The 19950-nt window shown below is 40.5% G+C and overlaps 1 protein-coding gene across 3 annotated transcripts; it reads right to left on the bottom strand.

The window, feature by feature from the left end:
• Positions 1–329: 329 nt before the first annotated feature.
• LOC113150404 (far upstream element-binding protein 3-like) lies at positions 330–19803 on the bottom strand. 3 transcript variants are annotated; one of them, XM_026342904.1, is made up of 19 exons: positions 19649–19803; positions 14848–14956; positions 14408–14441; positions 13919–13968; positions 13503–13574; positions 12245–12302; positions 11978–12140; positions 11552–11650; positions 10343–10444; positions 10141–10243; positions 9571–9671; positions 9339–9477; positions 7600–7760; positions 7393–7463; positions 6895–6980; positions 5722–5790; positions 5159–5230; positions 4605–4705; positions 330–3870 (listed from the first exon to the last, which is right to left on the bottom strand). In XM_026342904.1, exons 1-19 carry the CDS (start codon positions 19739–19741, stop codon positions 3862–3864), a joined length of 1692 nt encoding a protein of 563 aa, XP_026198689.1. In that variant the 5' UTR covers positions 19742–19803; the 3' UTR covers positions 330–3861. The 3 variants fall into 3 exon arrangements, with proteins under 3 accessions (XP_026198689.1, XP_026198690.1, XP_026198691.1); XM_026342905.1 differs by having other exon boundaries at positions 13919–13965; XM_026342906.1 differs by lacking the exon at positions 5722–5790.
• Between the last annotated feature and the right edge of the window lie 147 nt (positions 19804–19950).

Raw genomic sequence — 19950 nt, 5'->3', positions numbered from 1 at the left:
CACAAGCTTCAGATGGTCATGCAGTGTGCCAAAACTCACGGCAACCATTTAACTGGTTTATAATAACCTGCAAATGAATATGTGAACTGTGCATCATCTGTAGGCTTACACGCATCTGGCTCAATGATGAGAGTGTGTATATTTGTCAGTCTAGTACTAGTAATGAAACCAAAAACAGAAATTAGTCAATTTAAAAATAATTCATGCTGAACCCCGGCAGTGAAAATATTACTCCATTAAAGACTTGGAGCACATTTAATTATCTGTCCTCTATCTAAAGACTTCCGTACAGAAACAGATTGTGTAACAGCAGACAAAAACACAGTCAGTCAGAAAGAATGAGCCTGTTTATTAGCCCTCATGTTAATCATCATCATCATCATCATTCATCTTCCTCAGCCACCGACAGTCTCGTGGCACGGGTTCATACACAACTATCTGTCAATAGGATCTAATAGAAAAATCTGCAGGTTACAGTTAGGACGTGTGTCCATTAGAAAAACAATAGAAACCATGAAACCAAAAAGCTCCCATCACCCCTCCAGGACAAGGGGTCAGGACAGGGAAGATCTCAACCGGAGTGGACAGGTAATGTTGTGTCCAGTCCTGGTTCAGGTTTGCAGAACTTGTGTGACCCTGGATTCACATCAAGACCAGAACTGGGGCTGTACACCAGCTGATCACCCACTACGGTAATAATTTTTCAGGGACTTAAAACCCCCTGACTACAGCTGTCCTCGTCTCGGAGCTGCCACACTAAAAAGGTGCAGGACTGTCCGATAACGCTCAGCTCATGGCGCTTTTGTAATCACATGGTCTGAGCACACAGACAAATCCCACCAACAAGATAGTGTGGCAACGTCCAGACAGACAGAGACAGACAGACAGACAAGGAGAAGAGATAGACAGTCAGCCTAGCAGTCTTGAGAATATAACACATACTCAGCTTCTCTTTGCAAATCGGTTAGACAACATGTGAATTAAACAACTTTTTAACAAGATAACAAAGTACATTTTAACTGGAGAGCACCCGCCAGAAAGTGGAAATTTACAAAAACCATATTATCTCAAGGACAAACTGAATATTCATAACGGTTTAAACAGATTTAAATAGACCCCTGTACAGGAGAACTCATTATTATAGTCGTCATTATTATTATTATCATCGTCATCAGCATCAACGTCACACATACAAGAAGCAGAACCACTGATTCAATATTCAACTCAACAGTAGCCAGATCTCCCTCAACACAAGACAAACCTCTCTGTGGTCCGACATTCACAACAATCAGCTAACACATCGACATACACACCAGGTAAACACACAATGACAACACACTTTACAGCTAAGGCTGAAATTGCACCTAATTAATAGATTCAAAAACCTGTTGGAAAGTGGGTTTGAAAAGGTAAAGCAAAAAATACTTTTACATTCGTACATGTATAAAATAGAAAACCTCTCCAAAATGTTCATGTTCAGGAAACATAATCCAGCCTTAATATACAGACAACACGCAGCTAACAAATACATTCACACCGGAGAGAAAACGCACAATACTGACAAACACTATACAGCCAAGGCTGGAATCTCTTCTATGAAAGTACACAAATGTCTCCGAATTTATTCAGTGACTCACTAGTCTTCGAAATAGAACCAACATGCGTTCAGAAAATCCTGTTTGGTGATGGGTTCAAATTAGAAAAGCAAAACAACAACAACTGCCGATGCTCACATAAATCTCATGTAGTAGAGTTGCAACTAACAGTTTTATTTTAGACAAATCTGCATATTATTTTCTTGACTTAATGATTCAGCAATATGTCAGAAATTTGTGAAAATATCAACTAATAACTCCCTGGAGCACAAGGTGATATATTTCAATTAATTTTCCAATAACCAAAGAGGAATTATAAAAGCCAATTATCAAAACTGTTTCCACCTTAACAAAATAAAAATGTACACGTAACAAACATGACATAATGAAGGGCTATTAAATAGAGTTTGAAGTTTGTTAATCTAAATGGTTTAATGCTAATGCTGGAATCATGCCATGTCACAGAATCCAGCTACATTTAGGAAGCCGACACATTATTTACTGATGATTTGATGTTTATGTTGTTCTTTAGCAGAATTCAATTTATCACCGTTTATGAGCTTTAATATTACCAATAGTTAACTGAATGTTTGAGTTTAGGGATTGTTTGTCAGACCAAAAATCTTTCAGAAACTAATTTTTCATCATTTTTCGCAATTTTCTGAAATATTACAAACAACGTACATAATGATAAAAATAAAGAGATGACTAATCAGTGAAAATGTTAGTTGCAACCTTAGCAAAATGGATTATATCAGTATTAATATTTAGACGTAAATACTAGTGAAGGTTCTTTGGAAGTCAAGTTTGTGGAAGATATTAAAATTCACAATATCTCCAACTTGGAAATAGCTGAAGGCCAACAAACGTTTTTCCCCGTCTAAATAAAACTGCATAATGCAAAGTTAAGTTAGCATATGTTTGGCTAACAGCTGTACATCAAGCTAACAAAAATTTGTAATGTTCAGTAAAAAAAATACCAGCTGTTAAGTCAACTTACTATGTTCACACCAGTTAGCTAACACATACGGTTCAGACATGTTTTCATTAATCTTTCACATTCAGCTAACAACCACCATTAAGCTAATACAACGACTAACAGAAACACTTCAGCTACCACATTTAATCTGCTAGCATTGAGCTCACACAGAGCCGCACCATAGAGCTAACAGAAACAAGTCAACCACCATTCAGGCAAACAAAGTTGAGGTAACACACACCTTTTTGCTAACAGACATGGTTTAGCCATCTCACGCATTTGACTAAAGCGCTATAGCTAACACATTACTAGTAGAATCGATAACTTCATTGTTCAGCTCCTAACACTTCAAATCGGCAAAGTAGAAATGCAGAACTAAGTTACAACAATAATAATAATAATAAAGTTTCACTCTGTATGAAAATAGTATTTTTTCCCGCTTTTTGTAAAGAAAGTTCAGACGGGAAAACGTGGTGTCGGCTGGAGGTTAAATCCTGTGGAGGACACAAAGTGTTTGACCACAGAGAGATCTGGCTTTACACAACGCAATATAAATCGTCATTTATTCATCTTTACATCATAAAAACTAAAGAATCACCATAGAGATACAGGAATAAGAACTATCATCAAACCAAAATGAAAACAAACGCGTCATTGCACCTCCAAGATGGCGACTAAACAGGTAAAATTAGATCAAGAACAAACAGACCCAGCGAGCACAGATTTAGTACAAAAACAGTTTTGTCTCCGACGGTAAAATTTTACATTTCCATCCGACGCTATTAAAATATTTCTATGCCAAAATAAAAAATAATAACTGAGAGTCAAAACACACAATCTGACGCATGCTTTAAAACATTATCATAAACAAAATAATAATAATAATAATAATAATAATATCTGATTTTCTTACTCAAGACTGCTAAGCCTTATACCGTTTTCTTATTGGAAAATAAACCTAGACAAAATATAGATTATACTGAATTTTTTGTTCAAAGCCACACTGATACATCTTCAAGTTTGATAAAAAAAAAAAAAGAAAAAACAAAAAAGAAAAACCAGGTCTACATTGTGGAGAGACCAGAGGCTAGTCCAAAAAAATCTGCCTGACAAAATATCAACTTTGTAAAGGTTAAAAAACAGAAAGAAAAGAGTTCGTGATTTTTCAGTTAATCCTTAGTTTTTCTCTACAAAAGGAACAAGGAAGCGGCAGAGCGTTGCTAGGAAACCCCAATTCGGTTGCCGTCGACGACCATCCCAGGCTTTCACCTGGCGAGGGTGGAGCCTCTAATGATCCTAAAGAGACAGGAAATGACATCGTCAGGTATAAACCAACAAAAGGTCCATGTTTGTGCCATCCACAGAGTTTCTTCCTTACCTGTGAGAAGTTAAGACATTAGCACAAAACGAAATACAACAATAAAGGTACTTTGAGTGTTGTGGGAGTAACTGGCTTATTTGTGTCCATCAATCACTCCACTTGTCCATATCAGCTCTTCATAATGCTTTTTCATTACAAGTGATGGGACACTTGTTATATATTCCAAGTTTGTCTGAAGATAATATGAAGCTTCAGCAGTCAGAGTGTCACTGATCGAGACGTTTTCCTACCAAGTTAGTCTCAGCACAACTATAGGTCGAGTTAAAACACTAAGTGGTGTTCTGTATGAAAGATTCTCGATCCTTCTCCTGCTAATCACACTCTCGCTGAAAGAAACTGAGGCCCGAATACGAGTAGTAGCCTATTTGCAAGACAATAAATACCTTTGTGCTTCACATATTACACCAAGAGTCAGATGCTCGACACCTGAAACACTGTAACATCTCAATGGAACAGGAAAATGAAGGAGATAAAGTTAGAGCCTACTCCAGTCAGTATGGTGTGTGTAGACAATATCACAGGTGGAATCCCCACATTAGTGTGAGGCTGTGAGTGAGACACCAGCAGGAACCAGGTTCAGTTCTGGTTCAAACTTTTATGTGACTTGCGGCCAGCCCAGCAGGTTTCTGTTCAGCTTCTTGTGTGTTACCTGTATCTGGGCAGGGTTCCACAGGTACGGCTGCTGCTGTCTGTAGTATTCTGCTATCGCTGCAGTGTATTCTGGCACCGAGCTCTGCTGAGACGACTGACCTACAAACCAAAAACACAAATTAATACGAGGTCACACTGATGTTTTAACATGTTACTTAAACCTACACTAACTGTTATGATGACACCATTTATGTGACAACAGTCCATGCTGAACCTGTGATTAAACACTTTCTTAATTCCACATCCAGCAGCTACAGAGCAACACGGTGGAGTGTTTGTCTCAGTTTTTAATCTCTACCATCTCCTGATGGAAATGTCTGTTCTGTAGGTCACGGACAGCAGCCACTGTGCCACAGTACGACACTATTAAAGCAGAGAGCAGTAAAGTTGTGGTCTGGACACTGGCTGGGTTACCATCAACCGAGTCCTGCTTTTTAATGTAATCTTACATGAGTGACTAGTGCCCACGTTCTGTCTGTTGTGATTTCATGTAGATTCTTTATCACTAGCTGTTTTGTTCAAGGACTAAAAGAGACAGTAACAATGTCGTACTCTGTTTCTTGTAGTAGTCCTCCCAGGCCTTACTGTAGTCTGTCATCAGGCTCTGAGGCTGGTTCTGCTGACCTACAAACACACACAAAATGGATGTTCAGAACCAAACATCTGCTGCATGTTTGTTGTTTTTTGTATTCTAGTTTTAGAAAACGGACAGGTGTGAAGGCTCTGGTCAGTGTACCTAAAGCCAAAAACACAGAATAAACAATGCTGAGCTATTAATCTGATCCCAGCGCCACATGAATCCACTACAGCCAGAGGTGAGAAGAAAAAGGCTGCAGGAAAATAAAACCTGGAGTCTGTTGATGGATAAAACATGGTCTCCTATGGAATACGTTCACTGCTCCACTGTTCTCTACTCTGTCTCTAATACAACAGACACATCACAGTTTGGATGCAACATGATGTTTTGAAGGGATTTTAACATGTCAGGCGATGTTTGTGCTCACATGTGATGTCAACACACATCTCAATTTTCACTGAGAGAAACATTACTGACAAAACACAACAGGACTGATTCTTCAACTACTCTATGTGTGTGTCTGTGTGTGTAGACTTGCCTAGCTTCTTATAGTACTGCTCCCATGCTTTAGAGTAGTCCACCTGTCCTGTCTGAGCCAAACTGTGACCTACACACACAGAAAAACAGAGTCTTAATTACTTGACTCAGAAGAACTGTGTGTTTGAATCTTTCTATAGCTATGTGGACACATTTTAGAGTAATACCATTGTTGATTTAGGATGTGTCCAGATAACTACGGTGTATGAACACACTACTTTGTGTGTGTAGGTTACAGTTAAATTCTGCATCTACACTGTAAACTGCATTATAATACTAGGACGAATAACCAAAGACACGCATGTTGTCACTATCAGTTCTAAAACAGCTTTTACAAAACAGCTTCTGGAATCTGTAAACCTGAATCGTTGGTTTGGCGTTGCTGTGTGCACGGGGAAAACTGGGTTGAATAAGACTTCAGTTATATAAGTGACCAAACCAATCCAGATTTAAAAATCTTCCTTTTCAATGCAGCTCCATTTGACTGTTTACCTGCTTCCAGCCATCTTTCTCCAGCAGATTTCTTACCTGCCATATAAACAGAGACCTGGTCTCCCCTGGTAGATTTGTCCTGAGGAACCCTGATCTCTCTGCCATGCCGACATGTAACCAGGTTTCTGATCAGCTTTTTACAAGTGCACATGCAGGACAAAAGTCTGCAGACACTGAAAGTAGTGGAGTGAAGTAGATGAAAGCACAGAGGAGCTATGCCTCCTCAGATTTAAATCCGTCTAAATAAACCCAAAACTAACTAATCTGTGAACCAGAGGACTGATGTGATTACTGATGTCCTGCATGTATACGTAGATCTAGGTGGAGTAAAACCTCAGCTCACTGTAAACACAGAGCAGACACACCAATACTACCAGTTTCTTCTTTGGTGGTTTTCTGTGGCTGGCTGGGTTACTGTACCTGTTGAGGAGTTTTAAAGTGAACCAAGGAAACTACAATGACACAGGATGGTTAAAACTAAAATACGTTTTAAAATTGTAGCTTAATGCAGACACCATGTCAGATTTAAAACATGCACTAATGTACATTTTGCATCATCACTAACATTTTCTTATCTGGAAAATGTGCAGCGTTGCATTACATAGTGGACTGATTTACACACTGAGCATTTAGACCCAGTAGTATTAGGGAGTGATTTCAGACACAGTCGAGTGAGTTTTACCAGGGTCCTGTTGTCCAGGGTTCTGCCAGCTGGTCTGGTAGGTGTTTCCCCAAACGCCAGTCAGGAAAGCCTGACCACTGCCACAGCTACACACACACACACACACAGTGAGACATTAGCAGATAAACTACATGATTTTCTGCCTCTTCCCATTGATCACTATAAGTTCTAAGATATTTTCTTGTACCAGAGATTCCCACTGTCCAAAAGCTACAGCGGAATGTTTTTGTTACCTAAACATTGAGTTTTTCCATTTTTAAAAGAAACTTTGCTTACTACAGTACAAGTAAAGGACAGAATAAAAAGTACAAACAATATCTATAAATTATTTTCTTGCAGTTGTTGTGAAATATTTAGTTGATGGCCTGAAAACAGTCAAAACTCAAACTTGAGCCAGAGCTTCAAAAATAAAGCAGGCAGTCTTAAAATGTCAGATTTTTCAGTGGAGTTTGGTGAACACAGCTGAGACTAGAGTGGTCATATCTGTGTGTGACTTACTTCTGGTGTGTAGCAGGACCCTGGGTGAAGGGGTTGAAGCCAAAATTTCCATTACTCACAATACCTGAACCCTGCAGGAGGAGATAGAGCAGAGTTTATTCTGTTCACATCCACCTTAAAGCTGCTTCAGCATCATTAAATTAACACCCACTGATGGAGCTTTTAAGTGAAGACAGTTGAACTAGAGGTGCGTTTGTTTTGTCATACCCCGATCTTGTCGTCTATGAGCTGACGGGCCAGTTCCATCTGCTGAGCGGTGCCTCTGATGGTGAAGACCCGAGTGCTGGGGTCAGTGGAGGGGGGTGGGTTCCTCTGCAGCTCCACATGAGCTCCAGACTGCTGGTTAATACTCTTAATGGTTTCCCCTCCTACACATAAAGCACACAGACAATGAACACAGTGACATTTAATATTTGTTTCACTGTGACAACACTATGCAGCGCAGCGCTGAAGGAGTCAGCGGTGGTGGTAATAATAATAATAATAATAATAATAATAATAATAATAATAATAATAATAATAATAATAATAATAATAATAATAATAATAAATGTGGCCAGGAATCAGGGAAAAAACAGGATTTGAACCCCTCCACCCTGGGGTTCGTAGACGAGGACAAAGTAACACAGGGGTCATGTTAGGGCTGGGGCGATAAAACAATAACTTTTCCTCGAAAGAACTTTTAGACTGGTCGATATAACTTTGATAGAACCCACTTCATCCATGGTTTGACACGAAAAGCCAATGATAATGAGAAGAAGAACCCCAATCACGTGGCTGGAAAAGTTATAGCCATGTCAAGTAGACACGTTGACACGGGTTATACCACTAATCGTTTTACCACCTGAAGCAGATCAACCTTTAGAGTACGCACATTGCAAGACTTCAGTCCCAGACTTCACAGTCCCAGGCCCAAGCAAGTGCTGGTGGTTTCATAAAACAACCAGTGTGATGCCAAAGCAACAACAACAGACCTGATAATGTCCATGTTCCAGCACCATGTCTTACAACAAGAGAGACACAGTGATTTCACATACGTAATAGTCTACTTAATTACAGAAGACACAATACCAGTAGGGACAGTAAAAATATTCAAGATGTATCAATATGAACTGATATGAAAAAAATTGACAGAATTTTTCCCCACATCGTCCAGCCCCAGGTCAAGTTAAACACCATAACACACGACAGTCTCTGACCTTCATCCAAACACCTTTTTTCTATTTAAATTCCATCTTGCTTCATTCTAACTGCACCTGATGCCGTCAAATTAAGTCATTTTGTCTAATGAGACTTTTTAACACCAGGTCAAGTCCTGACAAACCCCCCCCACACAAACAGACCATATGGTGTCTAAACAACAGGTACTTGATGTCTCTTTCTCACTGCTGTTTTTATTCTGGAAGCTGCTGCTCGACCCTCTTGACCTTCAGCAGAGTCAGGCTGCTGAATGGTTCAGCTTTTAAAGAGGTTTTTAAACAGAGGCTGAAAGGGCTGATGGATCCTGAACCTTTGTTTGTTGTGGACTCGAGTCCCAGACAATGATTCTCAGCAGTTAACAGGTTTCTACTGCCCGGTCCACACGAAAACAGGTATTTTGAAAACGTTTTTTGTTGTTTTTCTCTTTTACAGAAGCTTCCTGTAGGGTTTTACAGAACTGCGGCTTTAATTGTGTTTAAGAACATAATCGATGTTCTCTGCTTCATTGTTTTGTTCTCTGTAGCTCTGCTCCCTCACTTTATTTATTCTAGCTCAACCATCGCTGCTGAGGGGTTAATAATAATAAATAGTAATAAACTCTGTAACATTACCACACTTTATACTTTGGTGACAAGTTGTTAAAAATATCAGAGACTCTAGAATCTGTCAGACATCAGAAACACAACAGAACCTTCGAGCAGCTGCTGCAGGTTTTGTATCGTGCTGACACACATTCCTCTCTCTACCTTTGCCGATGACCAGGCCACACTTGTCAGCAGGGATGGTGTAGGTCACTTCCTGAAGGGGACCAGGAGAGCCTATGGTCCAATCACTACGACCTCTGACCCGGCTGCCCCGCAGGGCCGAGCCGAAACCATCGCGTTCCTACACAAACAGAACAATTTAAACTTTATACTGATCATAATACTGCGTTTAGTCCAGTCCGGTCCGGTCCCTCCCTCTTCCTGTATGCGTTACCTGTGCGGTCTGGATGAGCTCATTGATGAGGTGCACAGCGTGCTGACAGCGGTCTGGCTGACCCATCACCATAGCAACACGCTCCGGACTGATGCCATCATCTGGAAACGTACAGACACAGGTCAATAGCCTGTAATCTGGATTACACTGGTGTGAAAATAAAACCGGTGTTAAACTAGATTAAAGTAAGATCTGAAGCTGTTTAGGTTTTATTACTTACCAACTATAATAGGGATTATTCTGGGGTATGACAGACAAATTTTAATCTGGATTACACTGGTGTAAACAGACCTCCAAACTGCATTGTAAGATTATAATAAATTTATACTAGTACTGACTTGAACTGAATTATACTCAAATTAACAGACCACTTTAAACAAACATACTAGTTTCAATGTGGACCAGTGCAAAAAATATGCTTTTAACAAAACTTAACTGAAAAATACGAGGATTTAATAATTTCACACATTTGGTTGAGACCTCAATTTTAGTTTTGTAATAATGTAAATAAACGAGTTTGGCATTAAAGTTGTGTAGATTATAAACTGCTTTATACCAATATAAACAGACCTGCTTTAAACTGGATTCGGACACCTGCATCATTCTGGATCTTTTTGATCATTTCTCCATTTCTGCCAATCACAATGCCAACAGCAAACCTGGGAACTGGAACCTGGAAAAACATTAATGATTTAAATTTTGATTTAAGTCAAACACATGCATGCTAACTGCTGACTAACGCTAACAGGGTGGATTTATTTGTGAGTCGTACGTCCAGGCTGCTTCCTCCCAGTCGGGCACCAAAATCATTGCGCCCTGATCTGAAATCTCCATCCTTCTCCCTGATCACCTCCAACACCAACTCTCTCGCCGCCTGAAGGAGAAGAAACAAGAGTCAGACGTGTTGCCCATTTAACTCAAGCTATTAATGTGTGCACTCATTTACTTTTAGGACCTTCAAAAGTGATCAAACTAAATATCTGCGACATGACAAAGTCCTGAAGACTGTCTCACAGGCTGTAAAGTATATTACTTATTAAAACGTTTTGGTTTTCATTTCCATTTGACTTTGTTGTGTCTCCAACAACAAAGGACAACGAGGATATTTTATTTTATTATATTATATTAATAGATCATAATATATTCATAGGCCAGAGGAGTGAAAATAGTCCCCAACATAGTTAGCTGTTTGATTAAAAAAAACACTTAAAAAAATTAGTTATTTTAAAGATTGATGTCTCCAGTAGGAACCTTTAGATCAGCACATCAGATTTATTGATAAGAAGAAATAACAGATAGAATCAGGTTAAAGGAGAAGGAGACTGCAACAATGAACCGTTAACTCGCTGTGACCTCTCTGAACCTAAAGATTCCGGTTTAGCTTCCTCCTCTGAACCTGCTCCACAGTGTTTTATGAATGATCATCGGTGAGTCACAGCGCTGCACGGCGTGACACGTTTCTTCCTAACGAAACACTTAGCAAAGCAGCAGCATGATATCAGCTTTATTCTCTCAGCACATGATGATGATTTTCCCTTTTGTGAACAATCAAATAAGAGCAGTTCTATGAATCGATCACATTCAACAATCTCTTCTCGTCTGTCAGACTCTGTATCAGCGTGAGAAGCCTGTGGAACAGTTTCTAAACAGACCTGAGATCATGACTCTCTCTACCTCCACAAAATAGAAACTGTGCTGGTTGGTCGGCTTTTTGTTTTGTTTGTTTTTTTTTAAAATGGCTCCACATTTTCCTGATGAAGAAACACATCGCTCAGTGCTGTGACTCACTGATGTGTTTTTAATAGCTTGTGAACAACAATGGAGCTCTATGGCACAAAACTAAATCAGGTTCTAGACTGACACACCTCACAGGGAATTTGTCATTGTCAGTTTAAGCCTGTGTGGGAGTTTTTTTCAACACCATCAACCTTATCTGTTAAGGCTGCATTTAGGGTCTAGGTTTAACTCTATACATGTGTACCTGCACTTTGTACGGGTCTCCAGAGATACGAAGGGGTTTGTCAGCTCCTGTCGGCATCGGCCCATCCTGGATCATCATCATCTTTACTCCAGCTCGCTCCTGACACACAACAGCAATGATGACATCCAGACCTCAACCCCATTGTGAATGTTTGGGATATGCTGGAGTCACATCAAGACTTTGCACAGCAGTCAGACTCTTCCATCATCAAAACAATGTTGGTGAAAAATTAAAGCAACTCTGGGTGAAAATAAATGCTGTGAATGCGTGTCGTAATCAAAACTAAAGTTGGTCCAACGAAATATTAGAGGATGTGACTTTTTTTGGACCGGCAGTGTTTATTGTTATTGTTATGAGCAAAATTCATTTCACAAATATCTTTTATTTCTTTAATAGTTCTTGTTTTGTCTGTGAGCATAACTCTACCTGCAGCTGTTTGATGGTGTCTCCTCCTCGACCAATCACCAGCCCCACCTTACTAGCTGGGATCAGCATCTCCTGCACTGAAGTCGCGCCCTCTCCATCGCTGTGGAAACCTGGACCATTTCTACAGCGCTCCACGATCTGGACCAGCAGGCGCTTTGCATGCCTGTAAACACACATGCACGTAAAAATAGACGCACAGATACACACATGGAGGTGTTTAGCAGCAGGTGGAGGAGGTGACATGTAGGTGGATGTTCTGAAACTCACTCGATGCTCTCTGGAGTTCCAGTCAGGGAACACGGCCGCTCCATCAGACCTCCACTGTCTGCAAACACACAGAGAGCGTAAGTTACTTATTCAGCAGACAGGTGGAGTCGACAGAATTATCTACTAGCTTGATAGCAGCTGAACCCGACAGTTGCAGTGAACTGTCAGCACTAACTCGTTCACCCGTCTCCTGTCTTTTCCCTCTCTGTATCCTCGTCTTGTGGTTTATCAGCTGTAGGTGCAGCTAAATCTTCGAAGATAGAAAGTGCTGATGGTAAACTTCACAGCTGTACAACAGTAAATATTAAGGCTATGGCAGCTACGATGGTGTCCTTGGGGCACCTTGGGCCACTTAGCACAACACCAGAAAGCATGAGAAATAAATAATTGGCTTTCTGGTGATACATCGTACTTCTCTCGTTCAGGAAACCAGGGTTACATACATATCCCATTGTTTCTAATCACATATCTGGCTCTGCTTCATACAGTGTGTTTACATGCACTCAAGTAGCCAGGTTACAGTTGAGAAAGCCGAATTCTTAAATGTCATGTAAACAGGAAACCTGGTTTTCTTAATCGGGGTAAGAGATTAGAAAAAACAGATTTCCCGAGGTGTATTTCTCTTGGAGAACTCAGATTACGCTGCCATGTAAACACCAATTTTTACAAGAGCGCATGTGCATGACAAAGGCTGCAGACTCTCACCACTCTGCTACTATCAGCTGAGTAAAGCTGCAGGATGAAAGCAGAGATCATTACACTGAGTGATTAAATCAAAAGATGCTCTGTGTCTGTCTGTGTCTGCCTCTCACAGCCCTGTCAGTCATCTAAACACATGTAATTAAAGAAACACTGAATGAAAATAAAAGTGGTCAGGAATCTGTAAACCAGGTTTTCAAAATCAGTGCAGAACAGAGGAGAAGTCAGATTAGCCTTTTGGTGAATATATACTTAGACTTCCAGTAACCAGGTTACTTGAGTGCAGGTGAACAGATTGATTATAGCTCCTAATAAAACACTGATCTCACCTCAACCCCGAAACCAAACCAACTATTAAGTAAGAACATATCTAATATGCACAATCTCCTGTGGTGTGCTGCATGTGTGAAAGAGAAACTTAATATTTATTTAGTACCTAAACCCTTTACACAGTACTGTATATTTGCAGACTTTAACAGGAAGAAGAGTAAAACATGGACACCACATCTCTCCTTAATTAAGGACATTAAACTTTAGAACAGAAGGTAAACAGACTCACCAGCAGCGATCTGGATCTTGCAGCCAGACTCCAACTGGATCCTGGTGATCTGTTCTCCTCCTCTGCCAATAACTGAAGGAGGGGAGAAGAGTCGTTTAGGAATAAAGTTTATCGAATGTTCACACTGCTGTAGAATAATCAGTAATTATTTAGGTTAGACAAGGTTCTAAAAGCTGGATTCAAGCAAGGTTCTAGGTTTGACCTGAAGGTTTTAGGTCAGGTTAAAGGTGTTCCATTAGGTCAGAGCCAGGTCTACCTCAGGTTCCAAGTCAGGTTCTTCATTAAGTACTGATAAGTCTGATTAAAACCTGTCATCATTAACATACAGTGAGAATAAGACTGGATCACACTGGTCTAGACATGCTCTCATCACCATCAGACACCTGGTGAATTGAAAGGTCAGAGGTCATACTCACTGAAGCCCACCATCCTGTCGGGGACCTTGTAATCCTCTGTGATTACCCTGCTGCAACACACACACACACACACACACACACACACACACATTAACATCCAGGTCACACAAAAACATCCACATTGTGTGTGTATCGGTCGATAAGTGATTACGCCGACGCCGACTGTAGGACGACGGATCTATAACACTTATCCACTGTTTCACTTCGACACGTCTACTTGCAAACAGGACATGATGCTGAATATGATTATCTGTGCTGCCCTACTGAGCATGTGCACACTTTATATTCATCTTTGTGAGGACGAGTTGATATTTTAGACATTTGGTTTGAGGAAATTAGCTGGTTTTCCTAAAGAGTATAAATACTGGCTGCAGAGATGGTGTCACGTTCTAGCATTTGGTTTTACTTTAAAACTACCGTCGGAGGCAGAGGTATGAGACAAATGTATGTGTGTGTGTGTGTGGGATCAATATGAACTGCAGGTCGTACCTCTGATGGCCCATGGCTGCTAGCTGGTTACCTACTGAGACACAGAGACAGAGATTAGACATCAGTTTACTGCAGTTATTAGGATCTGATGGACCTGGGTGGATGATCACTGTCTGTTGTCTAAAAAACAATCCACCACTGCATTTTATTTTTAATCAACAAGTGTTAGCACTTTCTGACTTCAATACTTTGTCTGTGGTTCTCACCTGTGACCATGTTGGTCACTACTGGAATTTATTTATTTATTATTATAAATCTTTAAAAAAAAACAAACAAAAAAAAAACAACAACAACAACACTACAAGACACAAATCTTTAGTTTAAATTCTTCTTAAAACCCACATCCACAGTCGTAACTAAGATTCTTCAACAGTGATTTCTTATCTTGGATGCATTTGGGAACCAGTTTTAGTTTTGATTAAAATCAATCTCCCCCTCACCTCCATCGTCGCCTGGTCGTTTCTGGCCGGGGTAATACAGTGAGGGCTCAACACTTCCTGAGGAGCTGTTGAGGTGGGACATGGTTTCTCCGCCTATCTTACCCACCATCTGAAACACAAACAGAAAACAACTGTAACACCTGGAAATGAAAACAGACAGACGTCAGGTCAGATGAGCAGCTACAACCAAAGTACTCGACCATGAAGTCCCAGGTCCAGACTAACCAAGTCTTAGTCCAGTCACAAACCAAGACCAACAAGTTTACAATCAAATCGGGAGTTGAAATGAACAAGACTAAAGTCCCGTCCCAAAGTAAGACCAACAGTCTAAAACACAGACCAAGACCCGAGTCAAGATCAACAAGTCCGAAGTTGAGATCTAAGAGAGCTCAAGTTTGAGTCCAGGCCAGAATCTGGACAGTTACACATTTTGCTTTGACATTAAAGAACCAAACCTTTTAAACCAAGCTGGTTCCCATCAATATAGAAAGAACAAGGAGAAATATTATTTTATACTTTAACCCAAAGTGTCCAAATTTCAGAAGTAACTGGACATTTGGACCAGTTGTGTTTATTAAACTTTGAGTTGTCAATTTAACATGAGGTTCAATGTAAATTTGACAAGATGTGACTTGTCTGAAAACCGGTCTGTTTAAGTTTAACTCTTTAACTCTCTTACTACAGAAATCACAGTTCAGGTAACTGAGTCCCACCTGTCAGTGTTTGGATGTTTTCAGACGGATGTATAAGTCTGGAGACAATCAGCTCTTTCAACTTAGGTTTAAAATTCACCATGAAAACCAAAAATGTGTTTTTTCCTTAATTGTCTGACGGACGGCAGCTGGTTGTGCTGCAGAGAGCGAATGTCAGTTTGTGCTGTTGATGTTCCAGCAGAGTATTTTCCTCCTCGCTCTCTAACAGGAACCTTCCTAATAAGGTTCCTTGTTCGGCTGCAGACACTCGGACTTCCTCTGCAGAGTTGTGTTGGAGCGAGTCGCCGCTGTGGATGTGCTGATAAATATGTTCAAATACTTCATGGACAAAAACAATAAACACAACAGATAAATGTTCGGTTTTAAACTGCAAAATGCTGAAATTGTGTGTACTATCCTCCTAATCTGAGCAGGGACTAAATACTTAATGTTTGAGTACCTGTTCGTAGACTGAGAGCAGGAGGCTGCGGTTGACGTCCAGAAAAGGTCAAAACTTCAGCAACAAATAAAAAAAAACAACTTTAAGCCTCAGACCTGAAAACTACACAACAGGACACTCATTCTATTTAGGAGAACCAGTATTTCATGACCCTCAGCACATTTTCAATCATAGTTACACGATTCATCGTTACTGCATCATCATCATGTCTAACAAGGCAAATTAGCATTTTTTTTCCTGCTTTATTCAAGAGGAAACTCGCACAGTTCTCCTTTTCCATGACTAATGTACAGAAGAAGTCTTTTGTAACCTAATGCAGTTTATCCTGTAAGCACAAAACAAAGCACCGCTGCTGAAATTTCACTTGGTTCAGCAATTAATACAATAAAACCTACAGTAACCATGACTTTACCTTGTGGAGCAAACTCTGAAACACATCTACACCTCAGAACCTTTTTGTCCTGTTAACAATCCACCAGTTACTCACACTAATTAGGAAATAAACACAAACAAACCTTCAGTAACTAACATTACTCCTCGTTCACCTACCTGATCATCCAACGTGAGCTTAACGTGATGCTGCACAAACATGAGGACAGGTACATGACAACAGAATCTGAACCAAGAACTGATACTGGTCCCTAAAATACAGAAAACACTCAACACGTGCTGTCTGTAAATCTGGAGATGATCTTCTTAAATAACTGCAGAATTATTTGGTTTATAAGTGTTTTCCCAACCAGCACTGAAAAATTTAAAGATATTTAATTTATTATAACATAATTTATCTAAACTACCACAAAGAGAAATGTTTTGTTTACATCAGATGACGACGTCCACTCAGAGTTAATCTTTAGCCACCTCTTCGTCCAGTTATTAGCTGCACATATTCGTCATTTCACTCTGGTGTTTTTCTGGGAAATTGTCAAAAAACGTCAACAGTGTTTTTTTTTCCATAGTCCACAGGATTTTCTCGTCTGTCAATTCACTGCAGAGTCACTGAGTCAACAGCACTACAGCCCATTGATAGCGATTAGCTCTTAGCTGCTAGCTGAACTCACCTTGACTGGTGAACAAGCTGCCAGAAAAACACACACACACACACACACACACACACACACACACACACAAACACACACACACACACACACACACGTAACCTTGAAAGTCTTCATGATAACAAGAGAAGAAGAGAAAGGAGCAGCAGAAAACTGTGTGAAAGAATCTGCTGCTCTAAACACAAAACGTTCACACAGGACGACTGAGCCGCTGCTTCACCTGTTCGCACCTGTTCCCTGAACTCTGCAGCCTTAACACGATTAATCATTAAAAACCTCAACATCTCGCAATCTCTAGTCTGACATATGCTGATTCTAAACATCTGCTGAGTCCATTTCCCAAATAACTGAACTGTTCCTTCAATAACACTCGTGAGTGAACTCATGTTTAACAGAGTTTTAATTTTACGGATATTTTTATTCTGCAAAAATTACATTTAGCACCTTTTATGATACTCAGGCTAAGTCAAAGATTTATTGGTACCAGCTTATTATTATTATTATTAATATTTGCTATGATATGACAGGACCTTTTAAGAATCTGCCAAAAGAAACTAATTTAATTGACTTATTACTGTGATGCTGACGCTAACATGGCTACTGCGGACTTGTGCTCTCACGATTTATCAGTAAAAGGTTTCTCACACTAACGTACAACTGTTGTTATCACATAGGCAGCATCTGCTCCAGGGAGGCCTCCACTAAGTTCTCATCTGAAACACAAAGCGATGCGAGATGCTCGTCTATAGAAGATGTGCTGCTGTGCACAAAGCAGCGTTTTATTAGGTCACTAAAGAAAAATGCACTTTTGATGAAACCAAAATCATTTTTATATTTGCATGTTCTAGGAACGTTTTCATGACTCTTTTTCTGCTATGGGTTGATAACTAAACAAAAACCCATGGGGGCTCATTTACAAGTCGCACGGTGTCCAAAACTGGGTGCAGTCTGGAAATCCAGCACAGACGTAGACGTGAGGTGAACCTGGTTTATAATTCAGACCTGTTTTCAGTGAAACAAACTAACACAGAAGATTCCAGTTTATCAGTGATCATGTGCACATAAAGAAACCTGCTGCTGGTTCCCACATACACAAATGTGAAGAAAAACCGAGACCAACTCCAGGACCAGGTATCAGGTCTGATGCTATGCCCCTGTCTTCATACAACTCATTGGAAACAAACAGTATGGATGCAAATTCTCAATTAGTTTAACAGTCAATCAATAACTATTTATGATAAACTAAGCTGTTTAATTAAACTGACGTGAAAAAAACGATCGAATCAGGAATTTAAAGAACCGATCATGTAAAGATTAAACTACTTTTTTGTAACTTAAACAACAAGAACGCTGCATAACTTCCAAGTACATAACCATGAACACTGTTTAAACTCACTCTCATGGTAACGGTAACTTTTAAAGTAGAAATACTGCATGATTGTTATGTCAGCAAGTACCATAAAGTATTTCATACTAGTCTGTGCGTACTTTCCACTTTTTGATAAAATTGTATTTAGTTTATTATTTCATGCAGTATGTTGCAGTATTAGTAACAGTATTTGCAGTACTTTTTCTGTCTTCAGGACCAGATGATACTTTACTTCTGTGGTCCTGAAAGCCCACGTGAGCTAAAGCTGAACAGAACCAGTTCACCTGCACAAAACACACGTTACACAAACATGTTGCTCTCACAGTAAAGTTGCTGATGTTGCGAGTGTTGCTGTAGTAAATTCACATGGGCAACAGTTTCCTCAGAACTTTAACTGTCTCCAAAGTGACTGCACTTTTATGGTAACTGCATTTTCTATGGAAGTACTGCTGGAATATTTCAGTGCTAGGTGAAGGTACTAGGGTCGGTACTTAAACGTACTGTGAAAGTACTCCAACTTGTACTTGCTCTGGAGAGAAGTGGTGCATGCCTCCACAGATCTGATGCACTGTCCCGTGTATGTGAGTCTATAGGAAGCTGACACACCTCCAGTCTGTATATGGCTGTGGGGCTGTTGCATAACCCCAGCCTAGTTTCTAACCAACTTACAGTAAACAGCAGCCTATAAGGGGAAGGCGGGGGGGTGGGGGGTCCAACTCTCATATTAACTGCTGGAAAGCAGATGAGGCTTTAACACCCCCGTTTCTCTGCACTTTGGCCTGCTGGGGACAGTTTCAGGTGTTTGAACAGACTAAAACTCGTCCCGTGCTCCTCGTTGCTGGTTTCTCACCGTGACAGCCCAACAGGTTGCCTGCTGCCTCAGTGACACGTGTGGCCAAACTTCTGTCCTGCTCCCCCCTCCTCACCTCCGGTCCCCCTGTGCTCCCCTCCGGGTGACAGCTCCCCAAACTCCCCCTAAACTAACTCCCGGACCGTGTCAGTCCGGTTAAAGTGTGGAAAACCGCTCACAAGTCCAACTCCGAACTGCTTTCCGAGCTAAGTTAGCATGCTAGTCGGTGTGTGTTTGTGTGAGTGTGTATTGACGGAGCGCATAAGTTAGGAGAAGCAGAAGCACAACACCGAATAAAAGTGCTTTGGCTCGATCTAAACGGCCCGGTTCGGCTCGGAACGAGTGTGTGCTGAGCTCCAGTAGAGTTGTTACCTGCCGGGCCCTCTGTAAAACATCGGCTAGGCCCTCTGACTTCAGCCCCGGCTGGTTCATCGAGGCCTGTCCCTGCACCAGCTCCGCCATCATAGCTAGCCGTTAGCTGTTAGCTGTTAGCCGGATTAGCTGCTAGCTGTGCTGAATCTGCCGTCAGAGAGCAGATACAGACGAGAGGTCTCACTCTGACGGCTTTTTATGGAAACACGGAAGGAAGTCGGTTTCGGGAGCGGAATTTACTGACAAAATAATATACTTTTATTTTTACATTATTTCATGTGTAGTACTAAGTACATTTACTC

This window comes from Anabas testudineus, chromosome 9 (assembly GCF_900324465.2).
Source record: "Anabas testudineus chromosome 9, fAnaTes1.2, whole genome shotgun sequence".
NCBI lineage: Eukaryota > Metazoa > Chordata > Actinopteri > Anabantiformes > Anabantidae > Anabas > Anabas testudineus.
This window is presented reverse-complemented; position numbering and strand designations above follow the sequence as displayed.